The 25,316-nt window shown below is 37.1% G+C and overlaps 2 protein-coding genes across 3 annotated transcripts in view; one reads left to right on the top strand and one right to left on the bottom strand.

Moving 5' to 3' along the window:
* The window catches only part of TTC17 (tetratricopeptide repeat domain 17), a 115,377-nt gene that overhangs the window by 7,012 nt on the left and 83,049 nt on the right, over positions 1-25,316 (top strand). For both annotated transcript variants that reach the window (XM_026512084.4, XM_026512085.4), the window contains exons 2-5: positions 14,016-14,105; positions 19,183-19,352; positions 20,004-20,115; positions 20,368-20,499. In XM_026512084.4, the coding sequence (XP_026367869.1) occupies positions 14,016-14,105; positions 19,183-19,352; positions 20,004-20,115; positions 20,368-20,499 (504 nt within the window). The remainder of the gene's footprint in view (positions 1-14,015; positions 14,106-19,182; positions 19,353-20,003; positions 20,116-20,367; positions 20,500-25,316) is intronic.
* Positions 3,150-9,180, bottom strand: LOC113265019 (60S ribosomal protein L17-like). The gene has a single exon (XM_044389009.3). The coding sequence runs from the start codon at positions 3,702-3,704 to the stop codon at positions 3,150-3,152; it is 555 nt and encodes a 184-aa protein (XP_044244944.1). The 5' UTR covers positions 3,705-9,180.

Raw genomic sequence — 25,316 nt, forward strand, 5'->3', positions numbered from 1 at the left:
TAGGATCAGCTGTGGGGCTCAGCAGTTGTTGCCGTTTAGAAGCAGCATTGGTGGAAATGAACAGAAGGCGTTTTGACAGTGAGAAATAAGAGGGCTTGCCAGCAGGTCAGGTCAAAACTTAGAACAGCTTTGCACTCCAGAGTGTAGGGAGCAGGGTATGAGCCCTACCTGTATCTCAGACGCCATGGTGCCGAAAGCAAGGGGAATTCCTCTTTTGGGTAGCTCTTCACAGCCAGGCGCGTCAGGAGAGTTGTTTGTGCTCATGGGCTCTCTTCCGTCCCTTTGTATAAATCTCTCTTAAAGCCACTCCAGTCAGTCCTTCATCCCCGCGACTCTTGTCAGGATATCCCGGGGCCTGCTTTATTGCCAGATTCGGTGCTCAGCGCTCTGTTATCTCTCTTAACCTCTTGGCTCCCCAGCCAGCCCTTGTCCTCAGACCTCGCTGAACTATTTTCTTCTGTGGCTTCCGGGACATACACTCCTGGCTTTCCTTCTGTATCCCTGGCCATGACTTTTCATTCTCTTCTGCTGAATTCCTCTTTTCTTCGTGTATCTTAAGTACTGATGTGCTCACCAGATGATCTTATGCAGTTTATGGCATAAAATATGATATATATTCTGAGGATTCTCCCAAAAATCATATCACATCTCTCCCTGAACTCCAGACTCCTATGCAGTTGCCCACTCAACATCTCTGCTTAGCTGTCTAATAGACATCACAAATCCATCGTGTCCTAAACTAAACTCTTTTATTTCCCACCCCACCGCACCTGTTACCAAATTGCTCAGGTCCAAAATCTTCCTTGACTGTCATGTCTCATACCTAAATCTATCAATAACCTGTCAACTTTACTTCCAAAATGTCTCCCTCATCAAGCCATGTCTTTACACATACTTCTAAAACCCTAGTCTAGAATGTCTTCATCTCCTCTTAGACCTAAGCACAGTAGCCTGCTAACCAGTCTCCTTGCTCCCACTTTCGCACCATATGGTCTGTTCTCCCCAGATCATAAGTCTGGTCCTGTGATTCCTTTAATGGTTGTAGAGGTAGAGAAGGAAAGAGCATCAGAAAACCTTCAGTGGTTTCCCATCATACTTTTAAGAATAAAAGTTGGGAGTTTTACCATGGGCTATAAGGCCCTGGCAAGATCTGGGACCTGGCCCCTGGCCCTCTCTCTGCCCCAAATACCACTTTCCTTCTTGTGTGCTGTGCTTTAGCCATACTGGCCTTTGGGGTTGTCTTTAGAGCACCAAGTTTGTTTGTTCCTGCTCCTTCTGTTGACTGAAAAACTCCTGCAGACATCCTGCAGACATCCTCATGGCTCATTCCCTCTCTTTTCAAGTCTCTGTTCACATGTCACCTGTCTTCTGACCACACTATCTAAAACAGCATTTCCTTCCATCATTATCTTCTTACTCTGCTTAATTTTCTTCATAGCACCTGTTACTCTATTGTAATATATATTTTATTGCTGGTCTTTCTATGAGAACATTAACTCTTTCATAAAACTTTATTATGTTCAATGAGGAAACCCCCATGCCTAAAACAGTGGCTGACACATCATAAAAACATTTTATTGCCCGTCTTTCTATGAGAACATTAACTCTGTCATAGAACTTTCTTATATTCCATGAGGAAACCCCCATGCCTAAAACAGTGGCTGACACATCATAAACACTCAGAAAATACTGAATGCATGAGAGAAAGGGAGAGTAGTACCTGCATGTATGTGTGCAAGCAGTTACTCACACTTGTAATAGCTCTTGCATATCAGCATAAGGGTGGGCCACTATCGTTTTAGTAATCTGGAGAAAGCACAGTGCATTTATTTTACTTTTTTTTTATTTTAAGATTTATTTATTAGATCAAGCATGCAGCAGGGGCTGGGGCAGAGGGAGAGAGAGAATCCCTAGCAGACTCCCTGCTGAGCATGGAGCCCAACCTGGGGCTTGATCCCATGACCCATGAGTTGGGCTGAAATCAAGAGTGGGCTGCTTAAGGGACTGAGCCACCCAGGCACCCCACAGTGCATTTACTTTAAAGGGGGCAAGCCAGTTCATTCATTCTCCCTGTTAAAAATAAAAAGTCTAAACAAACTAAGACTTCTCTAAGAACAAAATATCTCTAAACCAGAATTGTAAAATGGTGCTTCAGATAACCTAAATTCCGATTGGCTATTTAGATATATTATCTCTTCAACATACCTTTGATGATAGGCTCAAAGAACTTTGTGGCATTATTTAAATTCTTGAATACTATATAAATTTAGGTAAGTCATTTAACATTAAGACATTTCTGTAATATAAACATGTACAAAAGAAGCATTTATTAAAAATCTATACCATCATGACAATTTTATATAAGCTAAAGTATATATTTGTTTTCAAGACCTACTACCAGGAATTCACACTGGACAGATCAGATTGTGCTTTCCATATTTACATAACTTCTTCATGAGTCTTAACTTTTTTTTTTTTAAGATTTTATTTATTTATTCGACAAAGATAGCCAGCAAGAGAGGGAACACAAGCAGGGGGAGTGGGAGAGGAAGAAGCAGGCTCATAGCAGAAGAGCTGGATGTGGGGCTCGATCCCATAACGCCGGGATCGCACCCTGAGCTGAAGGCAGACGCTTAACCGCTGTGCCACCCAGGCGCCCCCATGAGTCTAACTTTTGAAAAGAAGTCATTTATGTATTTTATACTAACATCTTACTTCAGTCTTCACTTACCGGTGAGGCACTTATGTAAATTGAAATCAGGTGACCAGCAAGAGCAAGAGCGTGTGTGGGCGTACCCCATCCCCCTCCCCCCCACGCCGCCCCAACAGCCCTTTCTACCTTGAATCTGATTGTGTGGTGGGGAGTTGAGATGAGTAGTTAATCTTTAGTAAACCATTTTTATTTGAGGAAGTATTTGCTGAGAGCTTTTTGTATCCCGTTATATTCGGCAGGCTTAGCTAGCTCATTAAACACATATTGAAATGCTTTCTGTGTTAGGTACGTGGAATACAGCTGTGAGGGAGGTACAGCCCTTCCCTTCACAGAGTTTGCATTTTATACAGTCATACGTGGAAGCGACTCTAATTTAGGATAAAGTCAACTTTTCTTTTCTGTTTTCATTTTTATTTGCATGTATTCCATACAGAATTTATTCCCAGGCCATAAGTTTTCGTTTCTTCAGTTTCTTCTGGGATATCTTTCTCTTCTGTGCAACCTCCTCTTCTGGTTTAGGAACAATTTGCTCTTTTGCAGTAAGGATCGTCTCAGTGCGGCAGGCAGAGCACATGTGTGGGTTAATCCAACCCTGAGCCCTGTAAGTTCTACGCCACATCTTGGGGGCTTTGTTCATCTGGATGTGCTCAAAGACCAGAGAATCTACATCTAAACCCTTAAGTTCAGCATTACTTTCTGCATTTTTAAGCGTGTGCAGTAAAAGTTCAGCACTCTTCTTGGGCCACCGACCCTGTGTGCAGCCCCATCGTTTGGCCTGGGCACACCGACCACCTCCACCATTGTAGTGACGGCATGGCACACATTGTTTCGGCAAAGTGACATCTTTCAGATGCTTGGTGGTTTTTCGAATATGCATACCCATGATGCCCTGGGCAGTTTCATGTGTGTTGTTCAAGTGAACATGAAGATTTGAACCTCTTGATTTGCATGATTTTGTAGGGTTTTCTGGGTCAAGCGAATAGCAAACCATTTTCAGAGGCCACCTCAGGCCGCTTAGGGGAAGAGAACAGGTAACTTTTACAGTAATAAAATTTAATGTCTATTTCACTGAACACTTTACCAAGTGTTTTCATATTCATATCTCATTTTATTGTCCTATAGACCCAGTAAGATGTGGGTATTGATCTCTGTATTAAATACAGAAATTTGGGCTGAGTATTGATTAAACTCCTTGCCAAAGCCATGAAGGTAGGAAGTGGTGTTGTGTAAACTCCAGCTCAGATCCCATTCTAAGCTCTCTTCTCATCTCTGTACTGCTAAACATTACTACCAGTATAAAGAAAAATATTTCTATAGTTTTATCTATAAAACACCAATATTTATTAATTTTATAATTGAATTTAAAACTAAAATACATAATCATAGTTCAAAACATTTTTTCAAGCTACTTAGTATGACATAAAATGAAAAGTGAAAGTTTCATAACCGCTCACAGTCCTTCTTCCTGGAAGTAATCACAGAATTATCTGTGTATTCTTCCCAAAAGTTCCCATGTATTTGCAAACCCTTATATAGATTTTTTAAAACCACAACTGGAAACATTTTGTCTCATGACTAGTTTTTATTCACGTAATAAGAGGTAGACATCTGTCAGAAATGAAAAGCTACTCTCTTTGCCCTTAAAAATGCATAGTATTTGGTTGTATGGCTATTCTATAACTTATTTAACCCGTTCCCTAACGATAGTCATTTAGATTGTTTCCAGGCTTTTACTATCAAACAATATTGCAGTGAGTGAACATGCTCATTCATAGATCTTTGCGTGCTTCTGTGAGTATATTTGTAACTTGAATCCTTTGAAATGGAATTTCCAGTTTGAAGAATGCATATTTAATATTCTTAGATACTGCCGAATCCTCCTTTTATTTATTTTATTTTATTTTCTTAAGGATTTATTTCTTTATTTTATTTTAAAATTTTTTTATGATAATTTTTTATTATGTTAGTCACCATACAGTACATCCCTAGTTTTTGGTGTAAAGTTCCATGATTCATTATTTGCGTATATAACACCCAGGGCACCATGCAATATGTGCCCTCCTTAATACACGGCCTATCCCATTCCCCCACCCCTCTCCCCTCTGAAGCCCTCAGTTTGTTTCCCAGAGTCCACAGTCTCTCATGGTTCATTAAAGGACTGCATCAGGAGTGTTTAAAAATGCCCAGCAGTGTTTGGGATGTGTCAAATCTTTGTTTATGTAATCTGATTCTAGTGAAAGACCCCTGATCCTGTCCATTGCCAGCAAAACAGTGTTGTGCCCATCAGTGGAAGTATGCACAAAAAGGAACCTTCAGTTTGGTTTGGTTATCTTCATAGAAAAATCAAACCTTTGTCATTTATGCTTACTTCACACTTGTTGGGATTGCAGTAAAAGAAATTAGTCAAGCTGACCCTCCCCCCATGTTAACACTACTGTTTGGTGAGTAATCAAATTGACCTTTATTCAGTGATATTTTACAGCAGTGATTTCTAGCATGAAATAGCAAAGTAATATCCTGACTGTTGAGTTTGCCATCACCTGAGTAATGATAAAATTAAGGTTCAATTTCTGGCACTATTTTGGTGTCCCTTTTCCAATATTTGATTAACAAATCTTAGTTTGGCTGTCATAACAAAATCCCATAAACTGAGTGACTTAAGGAACAGAAGTTTATTTTCTCACAGTTTTGGAGTCTGAAAGTCCAAGGTCAGAGTGCCAGAGTGATCAGGTTCTGGTGAGAATTCTCTTTCTGACTTGCAGACCAGCTGCATTCTTGCTGTGTCCTCACATGGCAGAGAGAAAGAAAAGGCTAGCTTTTGATGCCTCCTCTTATAAGGGCACCAATCCTGTCATAAGGCCCAACCTCATGACCTCATCTAAACCTGATTACCTCCCAAAACCCAAATCTCCAGTTACCATCACATTGGAGCTTACTGCTTCAACATATAATTTTGAGGAGACACAGTTCAGTCCATTGTATTCATCTAAGAATTTTCAAGCTCACACGTGCTTTTTTATCACCATTGAGCCTGGCATTACACCTAGAACTTAGTGGGTACTTGTATCAATTTTTTATTTGCTGCTGGTAAAAATTACCACAAAGTTAGTGGCTTAAAACAACACAAATTTATCATCCTAGATTTCTGTAGAAGTCCAACCCATGTTTCACTGGGCTAAAATCAAGGGGACAGTATGCTGCATATCTTTCTGGAAGTTCTAGAGGAGGAGAGTCCATTTCCTTACCTTTTCTAGTTTCCAGAAGCCACCCACATTCCTTGGCTCTTGGCCCCCTTCCCTGACCTTTCTTCCTTAACCACGCGTCTCTCTCTTTCACCTACCTATTTCACTTTTAAGGACTCTTGTGATTACATTGGGCCCACCTGGATAATCAGGTTATACTCTCTATCTTAATTAAAGTAATCTGAATAGCAGCCTTAACTCCATCAGCTACTTTGGTCAACTTTTGCTGTGTATCCTAACTAGTCCCAGGTTCTGGGATTAGGACATGGACGTCTTTGTCGGGCCATCCTGTGTTTGATAAATCTTGGCTGCTGGAATGAGAGTCACTTCTGAGTTAAATATAAAATAGCTCTAACTGCACAGTGACATTTTTCTGTATATGTTTATAAGAATATCATAAATATACAAATGAGAAATATCCATGACTCTTGAGTCCCGATCCAGCATTTCATTTTCTTTCCTTGTAAAGTTGTAAATTGTCTACTTTATTCATTTTGTTATTTGTATGTTTCTTGGTGACACGAATCAGAACATGGTAGCACTTTTATAAGAAGTTGTTCATTTGTTGTTCATGTTGAAAATGGTTATTAACTTGCCTTCAGTTAGGACATGGTGATTGTGTGATATGAATTTTTTCTTAGAATTGGCTGGAATAGGGACACCTGCGTGGCTCAGTCGGTTAAGTGTCCTTGATTTCGGCTCAGGTAATGAATGATCTTAGGGTCATGAAATTGAGCCTCCTGTCAGGCTCCTTGCTCAGTGTGGAGTCTGCTTGAGATTCCCTCTGCCTCTCCTCCTTGTGCTTTCTCTCTCTCTCCCCAACTCTAAATAAGTAAATAAAGTTTTAAAAAGTTGGCTGCAACACTGTACATGGTCCAGTCTAGATTATAGCTATATGATGAACTTCAAATACCTAGATTGTTTTAAGTGTGCTTAAGCATTTACAATTTTGTCTTCCAAGAACTGTGAAAATAAGAAAGTAAAATCTAACTGAGGGTAAAACTTTAGAAAATAGAGATATAAGGCCATAAAAATTCATGTGATGATCAAGATTTGGTGTTTTTGTTTGTTTAGAGTTTATATTAGTTTCAATAACCTGATTTCTGATACAAAATTGAGGAATGTTTTTAAATTTCTCATTAAAATTCCATATTGTACAAGTACCCTAATGGCAAAAAAAGTTTTTAACAAAAATATTTCCAAATCCTGACAGTTCATAAAGATAGTGTTTTATTGATCTGATAGTTTTTCTAGTAATAGATCTCCTATATTAAAGTTTTGAAAATTATTATAGCCAGGAGCCCACGTAAATCCCTCTCAAGAGGCGAGGCTGGACTGGTATTTCGTTTGTGAACTTGCACTTCTCTCGACCGTTATGGTTTGACTTGAATCCTAAAGGAAGAATTGCATGCAAAGTCAGGCAACAGACTTCTGTCTTCCTCATTCCATCCCTCTGAACTCCTCTTGTTTGCCCAAGTATTCGCCTGACACAGGTCACAAAGGTTCTTCGGGCAATCATTTGAAAATGGTAGTGAACTAGATTTGAAATAAGGATAAAAATCTGAGGAGAGTAAGGTAAGGAACAAGAAAATTTACGAAAAATGTTAACCTTTTAAAGTGTTTTGCCTGGCCACACATAGGGGAGAGGAACTTAATTCTCTATGAATATATAAGGAAAAGCTACAAGACTTCCTCAGATCTAAGCTTATTTGTCATTACAGTTGTTTTCTGTTTAAAAATACATGTTGCATAGCACTCTAAAGTTTCATTTTAACAAGACCAGTAGATAGCACTTAAAAAAAAAAAGTCGTTTAGAAAAAGTCAGAAAACAAGAAGATAATCACCTAGAGTCCCACCATCTAGAAACCACCATTCGTAAAATTGTGGTGTTAACTATCAGATGGATTTAAAGTGAGGCAATGAGGAAGATTTTTTATAAGTACACAAAAGAAGAAATACATAGGGCCCAGAAAGAGAGTAAAATGTATTCACCCTTTTCCCTGTATTCTTAAGAGTGTGTAGAAACTCAGTGATTGTTGTTAGGAATTTAAGTTGATTCAGCTATTCTGGAGAAAAGCTAGCAAAAAATATAAATTTAAAAGTGCAGTCCCTTTAACTTAGCAATTCTTTTTTTAGGGAGAAAATAAGTAGGCAGCAATCAAAAAAATTTATAAGGATACTCATCTCAGTATTGTTAAAAAGGGAAAATAACTAAAAAGCCCAAATTTTAATTAGTAGGAAAGTGGATAAATAACTTTAAATCGGATGATATAGATCTATATTCCTGAAGAAGAAATCTGATAAAATTTAGGAAAGAGTGGAGAAGGGAAGGATACAATATAGTAAATATCCCGTTTTTGTAAAAATATTTACCCACGTAGCTGGGGAGGGGGGTGTGCCTGCGCATGTGAAGTTATCCTGACGTAATTAGTTATCTGACAGCAGGTATCTTGGAAGGTGACATTTCAAGTGATTTTAGTTCTCTTCTTTATATTATCCATAATGTGTTTGTTTTTACAGTAACATGTATTTAGCTTATGATCAGAAAAGAGTTTTTTTTTTTTTTTTCAATTGAACTTTGTTAGAATTAAGTGGCATAAAGACAGGGAGAGCTCATTTTGCCCATGATACAATGAGCAACCTAACTGCTCAGAAATAAATAGCCACTGCTAATTGGAACCTTGGTTTAATTTGACAAATTGACACTTTGAAAAGAAGCTTTTAGCTGCAGCTTTGGAAAGAGTCCCTACCTAGAGTGAGTACAGATTTATCCAGGCATATTGGAAGAATGATCATTTCATTCATTTGAACATTAGATTACTTCCGTGGTGCATGAGACTGGTGAAAATGTGATGCTTTTATGGTAGTAGTAAATCTTTTATGGAGTAGGATATGAAGAGTATAAGGAACTTTAGAAGTCATCAGGTTGGGTCCCCTCAGTTTATGGATGAGGAAATGGAAGCCTATGCAGGGAAGGTGATTTGCTTTAGGTCACACAGCTAGTCATAGACCTGTCAAGGACTTATTTTGTCATGATTCCTGGAGGCCTAGCCACTTTACCTCCTTTACAGATAGTCAGTCATCAGTGAATGATAATGCCGATGGAGATGGATTCTCTAACAGATGTGACATCAGACAACTTCATCAAGCAATCAATAGTGTATTAAGTGTCTGACAAGTACCTGAAAGACTATTAAGTACTGGAAGTAGAAAGAGGAATACAAAAAAAAATTTTTTGGGAGAGAGAGACATACAACAATTAAACAATGTAATAAACACTATTAAGCATGTAAAGAGTACTGTGGGAGCTCAAGAGGATGGCTTCACGAAAGAAGTGTCATTTGAGCCCAGTCATTTGGCTTTCACCAAAAGCATAATGATAGAAGTGTGTTCCAAGTAGGAGAATCAGCATGTGCAAAGGGACAGAAAGTCTGAAAAGAGCCACAAGAGTAAGAGGATACCCGAGGCAGAGGGCTTAAGAAAATTCAGCAGATGTTTAGAAATAGCATCAAGACTTCTGTATTGAAAATTTTTATTGGAATATTTGAACAGATTCTAAGTGCTGCAGATACAGGTTGATCCAGGGCTGAAAACAGTATACCGTGATAGGTTTGTTCTCTGTCTTCATTTCTCTGTTTCTTTAACCCCATTCTCAGGCCCCTGTGAATACAAGATGACTAGTCCCCATAATTCAAACAAAAGTTCTAGATTACAGTCTCTTTAGTACCAACTGACTACTTGGTTGATGTCCCTTCTCAAAGATGATCACCGTGACCAAGGGAAAGGAATCCACTGATTAGGGCTTCCCATGTGGGGAAGGATTCTTCCAGCCAGCCAAGCAGGTGTTTTGCCACAAGAAGGGAATTGCAGATACTAGATAGCAAGCACTATAAATACCCACTAAGTGGGATCACTTGAGGTAAAATCTTCATTGCTTTGAAGATTTTTATTTATGTTTTCCATCATACTGCCTCAATAAAAAAATCTAAAATTCTGAATAAAATATTTAAAATATTTCATCCCTTGTTTCTAATTAAGGGGAATTTTTAAAAAATGGGTATGGCGTAATATAAGATTTCAGTAATGCTGCTCTCATGTACTCATTTGAATACCATCAGAAATTAGAGGTAAGAATGTTCAGCAAATGTGAAAAATAAGTTGCATATGAGAGCGGGAATTAATATTATAATGGAAACGGTCAATTTCCTGTCATAAAGGACCAGTGGAAAGTGATGGACTCACTCATGCTTTTGTAGAACTCAAAAATGCTCATACCCTTAGACTGGTTATTTTAAGTTTAAAGTATTCACCCTTTATTTGATTTGGCAGTGAAGCAATTATCCTTATATAGTGACATTTCCCTCTGTTGCCATGTGAATTTACTGAATTCACAGAGGTAGGGCTCCAGATTAGAAATGTAGGTATTAATGATAGAGACAGCAGCAAATTTGGAAATATATGAAAATGAACTTGATGAGTAAGATATTTACTGCTGTTATATATAATTGGACACATGTACTTATATAATGTATTCAAAGGAAAATGAAATTGAATTGAGAACTCTTAGAAAATGAATCATTCTGTGTAATACAAGTCCATATAGCTAATTTCCAAATATTTGGTCAGTTTTTCCCTGCAGTATAAACTTTGCTCTATAATATATTTCATACTTTTTCACCATCTTAAGTAGAACAAATTGAAAATAATTCCTTTTTCTTTATGATTCAGGTCGTTACAAGCATCACTTATTATGCTGTGAAGTAACAGAAGTTTATAGGGTTGCTTGTCCTTTGTGAAAAAGCCATAAGGTGCTTTGAAGTCTTATGTATGCATCATGTCCTTTTTAACCTACCTCTCGAATTCCTGTCACTTTTTCCTCGTGGGCTGATAGCAGCCTCTTCTAAAGATTTTGAAGGCATTCACATTGTATATAAAATTGGAGTACATAGGCTTCAAATATTGACATAGTGGGCCTGGGTTATAGAAGCTTAATAAACCTTTATTGGTTGAATGGATGTTGTAATCTTGACAGGTATACCCTCCTTTGTAGCCTGAGGAGGGGAGGTATTCAAAAGGAGAGAAATTCAAGCTGATTGGCATTTGCCAAAGATAATTATGAAGTCTTAAATTTTAAGAACTTGAGGTTACCCTCAATAAAAATATATGTCAGGCTATAAATTTGCAACCAACCCTTATCTGGCAAAGATCCATGCCATTTGCTGCCATGTCAAAAAGAGAAGCACAGCTGTCAGTGGGCTGGCTTCCTTCTGCTAATAATTTTATCTTGATACCTCCTCTAGCTCTTGCATCTTTGTTGAACTTAAAGCTTCAAGGAAATGAAAAGTACTTCCTCACAATTGAATGTTGACCAATCCCATGCTATTCAAATATGATAAAGCCCTGATTAGCTAGTATCCTTTTAATCTAAAACTAAGAGTGTGCTTTCAGTATTTCTTCAGTGTAAATCTTCATTTATCTCATTCTTTCATTCCTCTTGTAGTTCTCCAAATATCAGGTGAACAGATTGTTTAGGTGTTTTGGAATTGGAATGTCATACTCCCGCATTCCTCCCCCACCACCTTCGTTTTCTGTTGTTGCTTTTTTTTTTTTTTTTTTTCCCTAAAAACCTCCTTTAAAAGTCCTTACGGAGTCAGGTATTAAATAGCTACCTCTTGAAGTTCTGGACAAAGTAGCAAAGTAAGCAGGCCTTCTTTGGCCTCCTTAAGAAAAATTCTTTTGCAGTCTGGCCACTGGCTGTAGCTTTTACATTTTCTTCTATAAAAATTATGGTGTGCTGTCATTTATTGCATTGCTGTAAAAAAGATCGATGGGGTTTGGAGTTAAATCAGTCCATATTCAATCCATTATAGTAGCTTTCCTTGCCCTACATGCATTTGACTGTTGGCCATATGTTCAAATACTCTGAAAAGAGGAGCAAAATTTTCTATTTCTTATTGAGATAAACCTAGCACTTTGCTTGTAGGCTTTTGCTACCTTTGGTTGCTTGATAGAGGAGATTTACAGCTCAGGTGGTCAAGTACTGTAGGCCTTGCCATTGTATTTTTAGTGCCTTTTAAATTCAGAGTTCAGTTTTGATATAGATTCCAATATAGCCAAAAGGCCAGGGGGAGCAGTGAAGGTATCTCATAAAGCAAGACCATGGGCGATGATAATTATCCATAACTATACAATAATAATTATGCAGTTCAGATAATTGCAGTGAAAGTGTGGAAGTTACTCTGGACTAGCATCTGTTTTTCCTCTAGTGTCTCTGAGGTGGTAGAAGGAGCAAAGGCAGATGAGTTTTATCTGTAGTCACTTAAATTGTCCAATTTAATGCATATTGTTAAAACAACTGTCCAACTTTATTTCATGTCGTTATTAGTCCCTCTTTTTAAAATCTTTTTTAAGCCAGGTCATGATCTCGGTCATGAGATCAAGTCCTGGGTCGGGCACAGAGTCTGCTGGAGATTCTCTCCCTCTGCCCCTCACCCAACTCACTCACCCGCACACACATGCTTGCTCTCTCAAATAAATAAATATCTTTTTTTAAAAAAGCTCTAAATTTGACTAGTTGAGCTGCTACCAGTTTCTTAGAGGTTACAAAAAGATAGTTTTTCCTTAAAGTGGAACTTCCTGAAGGGCTAGTATATAATTTGACAGCTCTAATCTAGCACCATGAGATAGTGGGAACTTTATCTCATCCCTTAGGTACCAAGGCCACTGTCAGATTTTTCTGAAATTCAAAAACCATGTGTGTGTGCGTGCATGCACCTATGTGTTGTTTTTTCTTTATTATAAATGTATTATGTCTACATTATAAACAGTTTAAAAATATACAAGTATATAGACATGAGTGTGCCTCTCTTCTTAACCCCACTTCCCAAAAGAAACCACTATAAGGTTACTTAGTTTCGTGCATATAGAGACATTTGTACATGTAGACATGTATACATCTATGTCTATAAATAGACACGGGTACATGTATACATCTATGTCTATAAATGTATATGTAATTTCTTAAAAATATCATAGTATACTTATTCTTTATTTTTAGTTAATTGTACATTGTGAACATCCTTTCATGACAATAGGTCTGGTCTTTCTGTATCCCATTTTAGACAGTGGATTTCCCCATTCCCTTATTTCTATTTTTTAAGTAGGTTCCACGCCTAGCATGGAGCACAGTACAGGGCTTGAACTCATGACCCTGAGATCATGACCCTGAGCTGAGAATAAGAGTCAGACGCTTAACCAACTGAGCCACCCAAGCATCCCTCCCTATTCCCTTATTGATGGACTTAGGTTGTGTCTAATTTTTTTGCAGCTAGAAGTGTGGTGGTAAGCATCCGTATGTTTATTTTTGCCTACTTGTTTAAGAATGTCTGTAGGATAGTTTCCTAGAGTTAATATTTCCAGATCAAAAAGTATGCACTTTTAACATTTTGGTACATGTCACCAAATGACCCTCCAGACAACAGGAACAAATTTATAAGCCTGCTAATAGCACATGAGGGTGCGTTTTTCCTACATCTTCAACAACATAGTCACCCATTTACGATCCAGAGAACACGAGTTGTAAATAATAAATCTCAAGATTATTTTATATTAACTTTGATTTATGGCTTCTACAAATAGCCTTCAAAAATAGGTGCTTTTAGCATTTTCCTTTTATCAGATGTGGAACGTTCTGTCAAGATAACACAATTCCTTTTTTATTATTACAGGTGTGAATTATGTTTGTAAGGAATTTACTTTATCATTCGTTGCCAAATACTTCTCTTCTTGAATATTTCTTATATGACTGATCAAGATAGAATATTCGCTTCAAAAGCTTACTCTTTAATGTTGGAATTCAAGGGGCAGCTAGCTATTGAACATGTCATTCTCTTTGCTGAAATTTATGTGTGATCACTTTTGAAATACCCCTTGAGTTTTACTGAGCACCTAACACTGATTATAATGATGGTTGAACAATAATTTAAAGCATATTAAAGGAAACTTTATGAATCCAAACAAATGTTGATGGAATCTGAGCTTTATTTATTGCTTGCTTGCAGGTGGATTCACCAATGAACTTGAAGCATCCCCATGACTTAGTCATATTAATGAGACAAGAAACAACAGTTAACTACCTCAAAGAATTGGAGGTGAGGCAATGGGAATGTGATATGCAGCTGAAACTTGTTGCATTTCACAGGAGCTGTTGTATTCAAAGAAAAATGAAAGCTCATTATTTCTTAAGCCTGATTCTTCTCAGTTTCATAGGAATATATTACTTTTAAATCACAGTTTTATTTTTTTTTATTTTTTATTTTTTTTAAAGATTTTATTTATTTATTTGACAGAGATAGAGACAGCCAACGAGAGAGGGAACACAAGCAGGGGGAGCGGGAGAGGAAGAAGCAGGCTCATAGCGGAGGAGCCTGATGTGGGGCTCGATCCCATAACGCCGGGATCACGCCCTGAGCTGAAGGCAGACGCTTAACCGCTGTGCCACCCAGGCGCCCCTAAATCACAGTTTTAAAAGTAACATCTCATTTGAGTGACATTTGAGTGGTAGTAAGAGAAACAGACCAACCTGGGTTTTGCCTGATTCTTGACTGACTATATCCTTGAACAGGGATTCCATGTAAAAGTTTTTCCATCAAGTATGAAAAGGAATAATCTCTTTGCATATGCTTGGAAGGAGACTTTGGGTAAAATACAAAAAGGAAGAATGGTTTTAGTACTCTATAAAAATGTACTTTTTATTAATTCCCAAGCAGGGTCATGTTATTGTGTGTTTTTATGATGAGGTTAAAACATTAATCACTTTGCACTTGGAAAACTTGGAATCTTTTAGTACTAATAAAGTCTGACCTTTTTGTTTCTGTCATTGATTTCCATAAACTGATTTTGCTTAATAACAAATATTAGTTATTTGAAATAATAGGAATAAGACAATAGATATATTTATATAGCTTCATGCTTGGAAGCTTTATCTGTTTTTATTTAAACACAGTATTCAAAAAATGCAGTGGTGAAGAAAATAGTTTTTATTTTCAGATGTGTATACACATTGTATATGTTTATTGCCATTCTCTTTTTATGAGACGGTATGATATAAAGAGACTTAAATGAGAGTATATGAAGGGGGAAAATGCCATTCACCATGTCAATGAAAACGAAAACGAAAAATGTTGACTCCATCAGTTTTTGATTAAGATAGTGGGGACTCTGTGGTAAAGGTACAGGCTGGAGATAAAAATTTGTTAGTCATTGAAATACAGACTTAAAGCCGTGAAACTAAATAATACCATTTATCTACAAACTAGTGACAACTAGATGGACTTTTTAAGGTGCCAGAAGATAGTGGAGGAATAGTGTCAAAGTGCTAAGGAAAATCAAACTAGAATTTTATGTTCTTTTAAGCCATCATTCAAGAGTGAGGGCAAAGTAAAGATGTTTTCTGACAAAGCGTTTACTTACCGTAGACTCTCACTTTTAAGAAAAATCAAAGATGTATGTCTACAAGAAGAAAAGTAAACCCAGTAGATGTGCAGGGGATGTATAATAATGAGTAAAAATACTGATGAAGAAGTTGCTAAATGTATTTAATCATTTATTTTTTGCACTTTGAAGGGTAAAGCTAGATAAAAATAATATGTAGTTGGGTTGAAGCATGTTCAGTGATCAGTTAAAGCCTGTTAGACTCTTCTATCATGTTTAGGAGAAGGTAGAAGTAACTGAATAAATTAAAATACTGTTGGAAAAAAGATTTTTTTTTTAAAGATTTTATTTATTTATTCGACAGAGATAGAGACAGCCAGCAAGAGAGGGAACACAAGCAGGGGGAGTGGGAGAGGAAGAAGCAGGCTCATAGCGGATAACGCCGGGATCACACCCTGAGCCGAAGGCAGACGCTTAACTGCTGTGCCACCCAGGCGCCCCAAAATACTGTTGGAAAATTTATGGGCAAACATACTAAAAATTTAAGAGTATTGCTACCTTTCAAGTAGTTTTGCCAAAAGGAATGTGAATCTAATCAACCACCATGTTTTCCGGTGTCATTTGTTTTCAGTATAATTGGTTTCCTTTTGTCATTCTATATATTTTATTTCATGCATTTAAAAGATGACTCTGAGAAAGGGATCTGCAGGTTTCATCAGACTGCCAAAGAAGTCTATGACCCAAAAAAGTTAAAAACCCTTGGATCCTGCTATCAATATTCAGGAAATACAGAGGACAAAGAAAGAGATGTGTTAAGTGAACTAGGAGGTGCAGTCAGCAAAATCCTGTAGAGTGGCCGACTCTGTAGAACAAATGACCCACCTTCTTTAACAAATAAATTATAAGGATTAAAACTATAGATTACATTTCTGTTATTCTAGTGCTTGCCCTTACCTTATTACTTTGTTAAGTTTTTCATCAGTAAATATTTTATTTATGACATTAGGATAAGGAAGGATTCCTTAAATAACAGAAATCACAATTAAGGAAACAACTGATAGTTTTGACCATCTTACGACTAAAAGCTTCTCTTTAGCAAGTGACACCGTGAACGAAATTAAAACATAAGCTATAACCTGGGAGAAGATATTTGCAGTACGTATAACTGATAGAATGAGTTTTCAGAATCACTCTTCATAAATTTCTATAAATCATTTTTAAAAAACTGGGGAAAAATAGGCAGACTCGGAAAGTCAAGTTACAAAATATCTCATAAACATAGGAAAATATGTTCAATCACATCAATGATTGCATTAGTTAAGATAGGCTACATTTTGCAGTATATGACAGCTTTTGCATTGGCAACAAACAGTCCCCAAAATCTCAGTGCTGTTTCATGGAGGAAGGTGGAGGCTGAAGGAAGAGTAACCAAACACACAAGCCTGTTTAAAGTTTCTACTTAGAAGTGACATCATTTCTACTCATATTCCATCATCCAGATCAAGTCATGTGGACAAGCCTGAAGTCATAGGGCAGTATATAGCATAGCCTACCTACAGGAAAGAGTCAGGAGGGAATGAGTAAGTGGAAACAGATCATTTAGTAACATCCCAGTAATCTTAATGGCTTAAAACAATAAGGTCATATTAAATGTCACTCTGGTCCAAATGCCAGAACCCAGGCTGACAGAACAGCCACTGTCTGGCATATTGCCATTCTCAGTACCTGAGGGAAAAGAGAGAACATAGTAAAGCATACACTGGCTCTAAAAATGTTTCCCTTCAGAGGATTAAATGGCACGTCTTATGTTACATGTGTCAAAGTAAGTCATACTGGCCACATCTGAGTTCAGGAGAACAGTGATGTGTAGACTTCTTTGTAAGGAGTTGCAGCAAATTCATTAATAGTAATACAGTCTATCCCAATAATCATAACATTTAATGCCCATCAAATTGACATAAATTTAAAATGTGATATTGGTAAGTTTGTGGGGATGTGGGTATTATCATAATCTTGTTAGTAGAATTCTAGTGGTTATGCCAACTTTGAAAAGCAGACTGATAGTGTCTAAATCAGAAAATGTGAGGGGCGCCTGGGTGGCTCAGTCGTTAAGCGTCTGCCTTCAGCTCAGGGCGTGATCCTGGCGTTATGGGATCGAGCCCCACATCAGGCTCCTCTGCTGTGAGCCTGCTTCTTCCTCTCCCACTCCCCCTGCTTGTGTTCCCTCTCTCGCTGGCTGTCTCTTTCTCTGTCAAATAAATAAATAAAATCTTTGAAAAAAAATAAAAAATAAAAAAATAAATCAGAAAATGTGCATCCCATATGACCCCTGCATCCCGTATTTTTACCCCTTTTGGGTCTTTTACACGTGCACAAGGAGACTTTTATAAGAATATCACAGCATTTTTAATAGCAAAAAGATAAAAAAAAGAAGCAACCTAAAGGTTTACAGGAAAATGGATGAGTACATTTTTATACATCTGTTAAAATGAAAAATTCAGAGCTATACTGATCGCTGTAGTTAAATCCTAAAAACATAAAGTTAAAAAACAAGTTATAAAATGATATAGAATAATACTGTTTACATAAAGTTATTAAACTTGGAAAGCAATGCTAGATGTTGATTGGGAAAGAGAGATATATAGACATATAGATAATTTAAGAGACTAAGAGTAATATAGTAATATTTTATAAAGATATACACAGAAATGATACATTATACAAATTCAGGATAGTAGTAACTTTGGGAGAGAGATTTTTGAAGGCAGTAAAGAAAGATTTCGACTATCTTATTTTTCCTGAAATAATATACTGAAATGATTATGGCATATGTTATCATGTGATAGATGTGGGTGGTGGAAACATAGGTTTTTATGTAATTACTCTATATGTTTGAAAAAAAAATTGTGAGTAGCAGGAATTCACCAGGAGTACAGGGCATTAGAGGAGATTATTCCAGTCCACAGTATCAGCATGCTGGTTGGATGTCTTGAAGGATTGAAATACGAAGTGTGGACAATTCAAGGTAGTTTTAATTGCTGAGCCGTTCCAGGGAAGTTAAATTGACAGATGCAGCTGTATAGGTAGTCAGAAATCCTATTATGAAGGTATCCAGCTGCCATTATTATAAGTGTCATATACTGTTACTTTCTTTTATTTCATATATACAGACACCTGTTTAGAGAAGCTTATTTATATCAACTAATTAATTTCCCCTTATCCACAGTTTTGTGTTCTGTGATTTCAATTACCCATGCATCAACTGTTGTCCAGAAGCAGATGATCCTCCTTCTGAGCTATTGTCAGGTCAATAATAGTTTAACATTATGTCACAATGCATACGTCATTCACCTCATTTCATCTTATCATGTAGGCATTTTATTATCTCACATTATCACAAGAAGGATGAGTACAGTACAATAAGATATTTTGCGCGAGAGAGACCACATTCACATAACTTTTATTACAGTATAATGTTGTAATTGTTCTATTTTATTACTCATTGTTGTTAATCTCTTACTGTGCTTAATTCATAAATTAAACTTCATTATAGGTATATATGTATAGGAAAACATACAGTATATATAGGGTTTGGTACTATCCGTGGTTTCAGGCATCCACTGGGAGTCTTGGAATATACCCCTACAGATAAGGGGGGACTACTGTATTCAGAATCCTTGTCTTCCTTCATAGAGGATTTTCTGACTTCAAGACATTAAATTTTCCTTCCTCTTATGTGGTATCTAGACTGAAATATTAGAAAAATCCATTGTGTTCTTTTTGTCTTCTCAACAGAAGCAATTAGTTGCTCAAAAAATTCACATAGAAGAGAATGAGGACAGAGATACAGGACTGGAACAGAGACATAATAAAGAGGATCCAGACTGCATCAAAGCCAAGGTGCCCTTAGGGGACCTGGATCTGTATGACGGCACATATATAACTTTGGAAAGCAAAGACATCAGGTAAAGAAATTCTCTTTCCAGAAATAAAATTAACTTTTTCCTGAATAGACCTTTCTTGAATGAATAAGAAATTATTTATCTAATGAGGATAAGTTTCAATCATAGATGAGTTTATTGAAATTTGAAAGTTCAAAATACACTACACATAGAATTCTTGAGTATCAATTAAAAATACTTAATACCATAGAAGATTGAACAATTCATAGTGAAAGAAATACAAATGGCCAATAAACAGGTGGAAAACTTATCTCTCAGTAATGATCAAATAAGTACAAAATAAATCATTTAGATAGTTTTCACCTATCAAATTGGAAAAAAATATTTAAAAATCAGTAACTGGTAAAAAGGTGGAGAAGCTGTCAACAGAAGTGTAAATTGGTTTAACATTTCTAGGAAGAATATTAAAAAGCTTTTAAAAAGTTCATAATCTTAACATTCTTTGGTCTATCTACTACTTTCTCTTTCTTGATTTATCTCCTTTAAGTTAAACTCCTAAAATATTGCCTCCCAACAGCTGCTGTGTGAAAAAGGTTGAATGTTGACTAATATTTGGTTGTAAAGATGAGATGCTATGAGAATATATAGTTCAATTAGGGGAAAATTAGACATTTTTTCATCTTTCATTCATTGCTCCCGGCTTCTTGATTTTAGCCCTGAAGATTATATAGACACAGAATCTCCTGTCCCTCCAGACCCTGAGCAACCTGATTGTACCAAAATTCTAGAACTTCCATATAGTATACATGCTTTTCAACACCTGCGAGTAAGTAGAGAGATTTGGGACTTTTTTTTTTTTTTACATTTTTTTCTGTAATTTAGTCTCTTGCTTATAAATATTTTTTTTCTTCTCCCCTTCCAAACAGCTTTAGAATTTTACAAACATCTCCTATTACTTAAAACTCCTTTAAAATAAGTGCTATAATGAGTTACTTGTGAGCTTTTGTCTTATGATCTCTTTTTTCTGTGTGTGGTTTTTTTGTTTTGTTTTTTTCAATTTTTTTCTTCTTTTCTTCAGGGTGTACAAGAGAGAGTTAATCTTTCTGCACCTCTATTACCTAAAGAAGATCCAATCTTCACATATTTATCTAAACGACTAGGAAGAAGTATAGACGACATAGGTCACCTCATTCACGAAGGCCTGCAGAAGGTAAGTCATCAGTGATTAAAGAGCCAGAGACTCTGTGCACAGGTCTTTTTTTTTCTCTGAAAATAACCTGCCTAGATTGTTTTTGTCTAGAGAGTGATTTTAAATATCATTACATTAATATAAACTGTATAGTTCAAAGCTAGGGAGAAACATTGGTAGTCCGGTCCCCTCTACCAGGAATGGATGCCAAAAGTTTTATTTAAACTAATTCATGAAAAAGCAAATTAGAAGCCAACATAAGCAACAGGGATTATAGGCTAGATTATATATTTTGAATGTGAAAGAAAATTTAACATTGGTGTCTTTGAAATATCTACCCAATACATAGATCATCACTGTTCTCTGGACAAGAATCACCATCAACAATAAAGTCTTCTTATAATTTTCTTTTAAGGTACCATCTACTTTTAAGGAATTGTGTAATAGGACCCAAGAAATTAAATGTATCATTCAGCATAACATGTGGGAATTTAGAAAGTAGTTTTTTTTTTTTTTTTTTTTACTCTGCTGTGTGCCTGAAGAGTATCATAAAATGCAGGCTAGTTGTTTCCTCTTCTCCTTCTCCTTCTTCTTCTTCTTCTTCTTCTTCTTCTTCTTCTTCTTCTTCTTCTTCTTTTTTTAGGTTTTATTTATTTATTTATTTATTTATTTATTTATTTGAAAGAGAGCGCATGAGCAAGCACACGAGAGCGGGGGGGAGGGTCAGAGGAAGAGGGAGAAAGAGAGCATCTCAAGCAGGCTTCACACCCAGCATGGAGCCTGATGCAGGGCTCAATCCCACGACCCCGAGATCACAACCCGAGCCAAAACCAAGAGCAGAATGCTTAACCAGCTGAGCCACCCAGGCGCCCCAAAATGGAGGCTAGTTTTTAAGCAGTATTATTATGGTACTAAGTAAAATGTGAAAGGGCAACATTTATATAGAGTTTATTCAAATACCTATATGTTTATATGTTTATTCAAATATGTCATATATATGTGTGTATGTATGTATATACATACATATATATATTTGATGCTTTTGTAGCTAAGTTACTGTCTTCATCTTGTTTTTCTGAAGGTAACATAAAACGTTGCATCCCCAGAACTTGATGAGTAGTAAAAACTACCTGGGAAAACTGGCCTAGGATTTAAAATATCCTTCAGAGGATGGTTAGTTGAAAGTAGATCATAGTGAATGAAAATAGAGTGTAATTGTGTGGCTACTTTAGATTGAACAGTTAAGGTCATCCTCCTTGGAAAGGTGAAATTTAAGCTAATATCTGAATGACAAGAGGGAGGCAAAAGTCAGAGATCAAGGAAGAGCATTCTAAGCCAAGGCAGAGGCTCCGAAGCCTTAATGAGCTCAGTAGTGTAGTAGTCTGCTCAGGCTGCCATCATAAAATACCACAGACTGGGTGGCTTAAACAACAGAAACTTCTTAAGTCCAGGATAAGGTGCTGGCTGATTTGGTTCCTGCTGAGGACTTTCTTCCTGCCTTGCAGATGACCACCTTCTCACTGGGTCCTCACATGTCCCCTTCTCTGTATGTGTGGGGGGAGAGATCTGGTATGTCTTCCTCTTCTTATGAGGGAACTGGCCCTATTGGATTCAGGCCCTACCCTTAGGACCTCATTTAACCTTTATCACCTCTTCCCAGGCCCTGTCTTCACGTACAGTCACACTGGGGGTTAGGGCTTCCACATATAAATTGGGGGGGGGGGGGCGCATGGAGAGACACAAAGATTCAGTCTGTAACAGTGACATGAAATTAATGCAGGTTAGTAAGGTTGGAGCCTGGTGAGCAACGGAGAGGATGACAGGGAATGAAGCCAAAGAAGTAGACCAGAGCCAGACTAAGTAAGCCTCTGAAAGCTAGGGTGAGGACTCTTGTGCACTGAGACCTGAGTGCCGGGAAGCTAGAGCAGAGGAATGACATCATTCAATTAATATTTTAAAAAATATACTCTTAAACTTAGATGAAGGGACCCGAACTGAAAATAGACCAGTTGTAAGTCTATGGGCAGTTGTTCAGGAAAGAGATGACATAGTTTGGACTAGAATGGTTAGTATTGGAAATGGAGGGGCTTAACCTGTTTCAGGAAATGTTTAGAAGTTTAGAAGCTGATGAGTTAGATGTGGGGAATGAGGGAAAAAAAGAGGAATAGAGGATAATTCCTGAAGTTTTGGCATGAGCAACTTGAAGAAGGAGCAGGTTTGGGGTGGAGGAAGAGAAGATAGCGTCTGTTTTGGTCACATTAAATTTGAAATACCTAAATGAGACTTGAGCTCCAGGAGGGGTCAGAGCTGGATATATAGATACAGGATAATTAATTAAGTAGGGAGTGTTTGTAGCTGTGGGACTGGGTGAAGAAATCTGGAGGAGAGTGAAGTTTGAGAAAAGACCACTCTGAGTCCTTGATCTTCCCACAGTTAGCTGTCAGGTAAAGGGGGGAGAGGGCCAGCAAAAGAGATCCAAAAGGGTATCCGGAAGATTGTGGTCTCCTAAAAGCCAAGGAAAAAAAGTGTTCGAGAGGAGGAGAAAGTATTGACAGTGACATTCTAACATCTATAGATTTGTGGGGGAAATTTTATGAGAAATCTTACAGAAAAATTTCTTCTTTAAAAATATATTTTTCTCTTCCAATATATTATGGTGTACCGAGTATCATACTTATCACTATGTTTTCACTTGTTCATGTAGAATTTGTCATTGATTTTTTGGTCCCCATTCTGAACGTAAAAGATAAAGATCAAAGCATTTGTTGATGTGGAAGAAAACTTTCTCAAAGGCTGTCAAAACAGACTGAAACCCAAGTCATAAGTCAGTTCTGAAAGAATGTGGCACATACCCTTAACCACCTATACAAGTGTTATAACCTCATTTGTGTCACTTAACAAATCCTATACATTCCTTGAAAAGAGAATACTTAAGGCTGATTAATGCAGAATTATACTTAGTTTTAGGGGCACCTGGGTGGCTCAGTTGTTAAGCGTCTGCCTTCGGCTCAGGGCGTGATCCCAGAGTCCTGGGATCGAGCCCCACATCAGGCTCCTCCACTGGGAGCCTGCTTCTTCCTCTCCCACTCCCCTTGCCTGTGTTCCCTGTCTCACTGGCTGTCTCTCTCTCTCTGTCAAATAAATAAATAAAAATATTTTTTAAAAAAGAATTATACTTAGTTTTAATCTTAAAAATAACTTTTTAATGAAAATAATTTGTCCTTGTGGAAGAAATTCAGACTGTATAAAAAAATCTATAAAAGAGGGGCCCTTAGGTGGCTCAGTCAGTTAATCTTGATCCTGGGATCAAGCCCCATGTCAGGCTCTCTGCTCAGCGGGGAGCCTGCTTCTCCCTCTCGCTGTGCCTGCCCCTCCCCCTGCTTGTGTTCTCTCTCTCTCTGTCAAATCTCTAAAAAAAAAAATCTGTAAAAGAGAAAGTAAAAAAACACTCAGAGATAATTCCTGTCTTACAATGTAGTCTTTTATATTTTTATTTTTACATATCTTTATAGTTAAAACTTATTCTCACAAGATAATTTTTTTTTTGGTAAGAAAATGAGCAAGAACGCAGGGAAGGTAGGGGGGTGGTGGGCAGAGAGACAGGGAGAGAGAGATTCTTTAAGCAGGCCCTGTGCTCTGCGCCTGACGCGGGGCTTGATCTCATTTCCCAGAGATCATGACCTGAGCCGAAATCAACAGTTGGGCACTTGATCCACTGAGCCACCCATGCACCCCGAAGATAAATTTTTAATAGTGGAATTGTGAGCATCAGAGAGTAACCACATTTTAAGGCTCTTTACATAAATGTTGTTAAACTGTCCCCCAGAAATGCTGTACTTACCTAACATTTCTACAGTTAATATCTGAAGTTAATATACAGTGTAGCCAACATTGAGTGTTGGCATTCTTTTTAATCTTTGCGAATTTGTAAAAGGAAAATTTGTATCTTTTTTATTTATGTTCTTTGTTAAGTTTTACATCATTTTACCTAATTGGCCATTGTTTTTACTTTTGAATTGTCTGTTCATGTTTTTGGCCCATGTTCTCTTATATTTTGTCTTGTATTTTTGTGTTTATTTTTAGAGCTCTTTATGTATTACACAAAGTAAACAATGAGTGTCATATGTATTTTCCCCAGTTTATTTAGAACTTTATCACCTTTTTTTTTTTTTTAACTTTATATGACTTTTTTTGCCATGCTGAATTTGAAATCTCTCTGCATGGGCTTAAACTATGTACAATTGAATTTTTGTCATGGTGTTTCTTTTTAGAGCTCTTTATGTATTAAACAAAGTAAACAATGAGTGCCATATATGTTTTCCCCAGTTTATTTAAAACTCTGTGACCTTTTTTTTTTTTTTTAACTTTATATGACTTATTTTGCCATGCTGAATTTGAAATCTCTCTGCATGGGCTTAAACTATGTTTTTGTCACGGTCCAGTTCAGTGTTTTGACCTCTGTGTAGCTGAAATTTAGTATATGTTATGAGATGAAAAAATCCAAGCCACAGAAGGAGCAAACCGATCTGAATTTCTGTTTAACTTCACTTATTACTCTAAAGACTTATTACTAAAGACATAATTTTTAGCGGTGAAGGTTTGGATTGTGAACACAGATGACAAAAGAACGAATAAAAATTCATCTTTTACAAAAGGATAAGCCTGTCATTTGCTTATGTATGTACCTTCATTCATATGTTTAAAGATTTTTTTTTTTTAATTTATTCGACAGAGATAGAGACAGCCAGCGAGAGAGGGAACACAAGCAGGGGGAGTGGGAGAGGAAGAAGCAGGCTCACAGTGGAGGAGCCTGATGTGGGGCTCGATCCCAGAACGCC

The sequence above is a fragment of the Ursus arctos genome, unplaced genomic scaffold (genome assembly GCF_023065955.2).
Source record: "Ursus arctos isolate Adak ecotype North America unplaced genomic scaffold, UrsArc2.0 scaffold_23, whole genome shotgun sequence".
Classification (NCBI taxonomy): Eukaryota; Metazoa; Chordata; class Mammalia; order Carnivora; family Ursidae; genus Ursus; species Ursus arctos.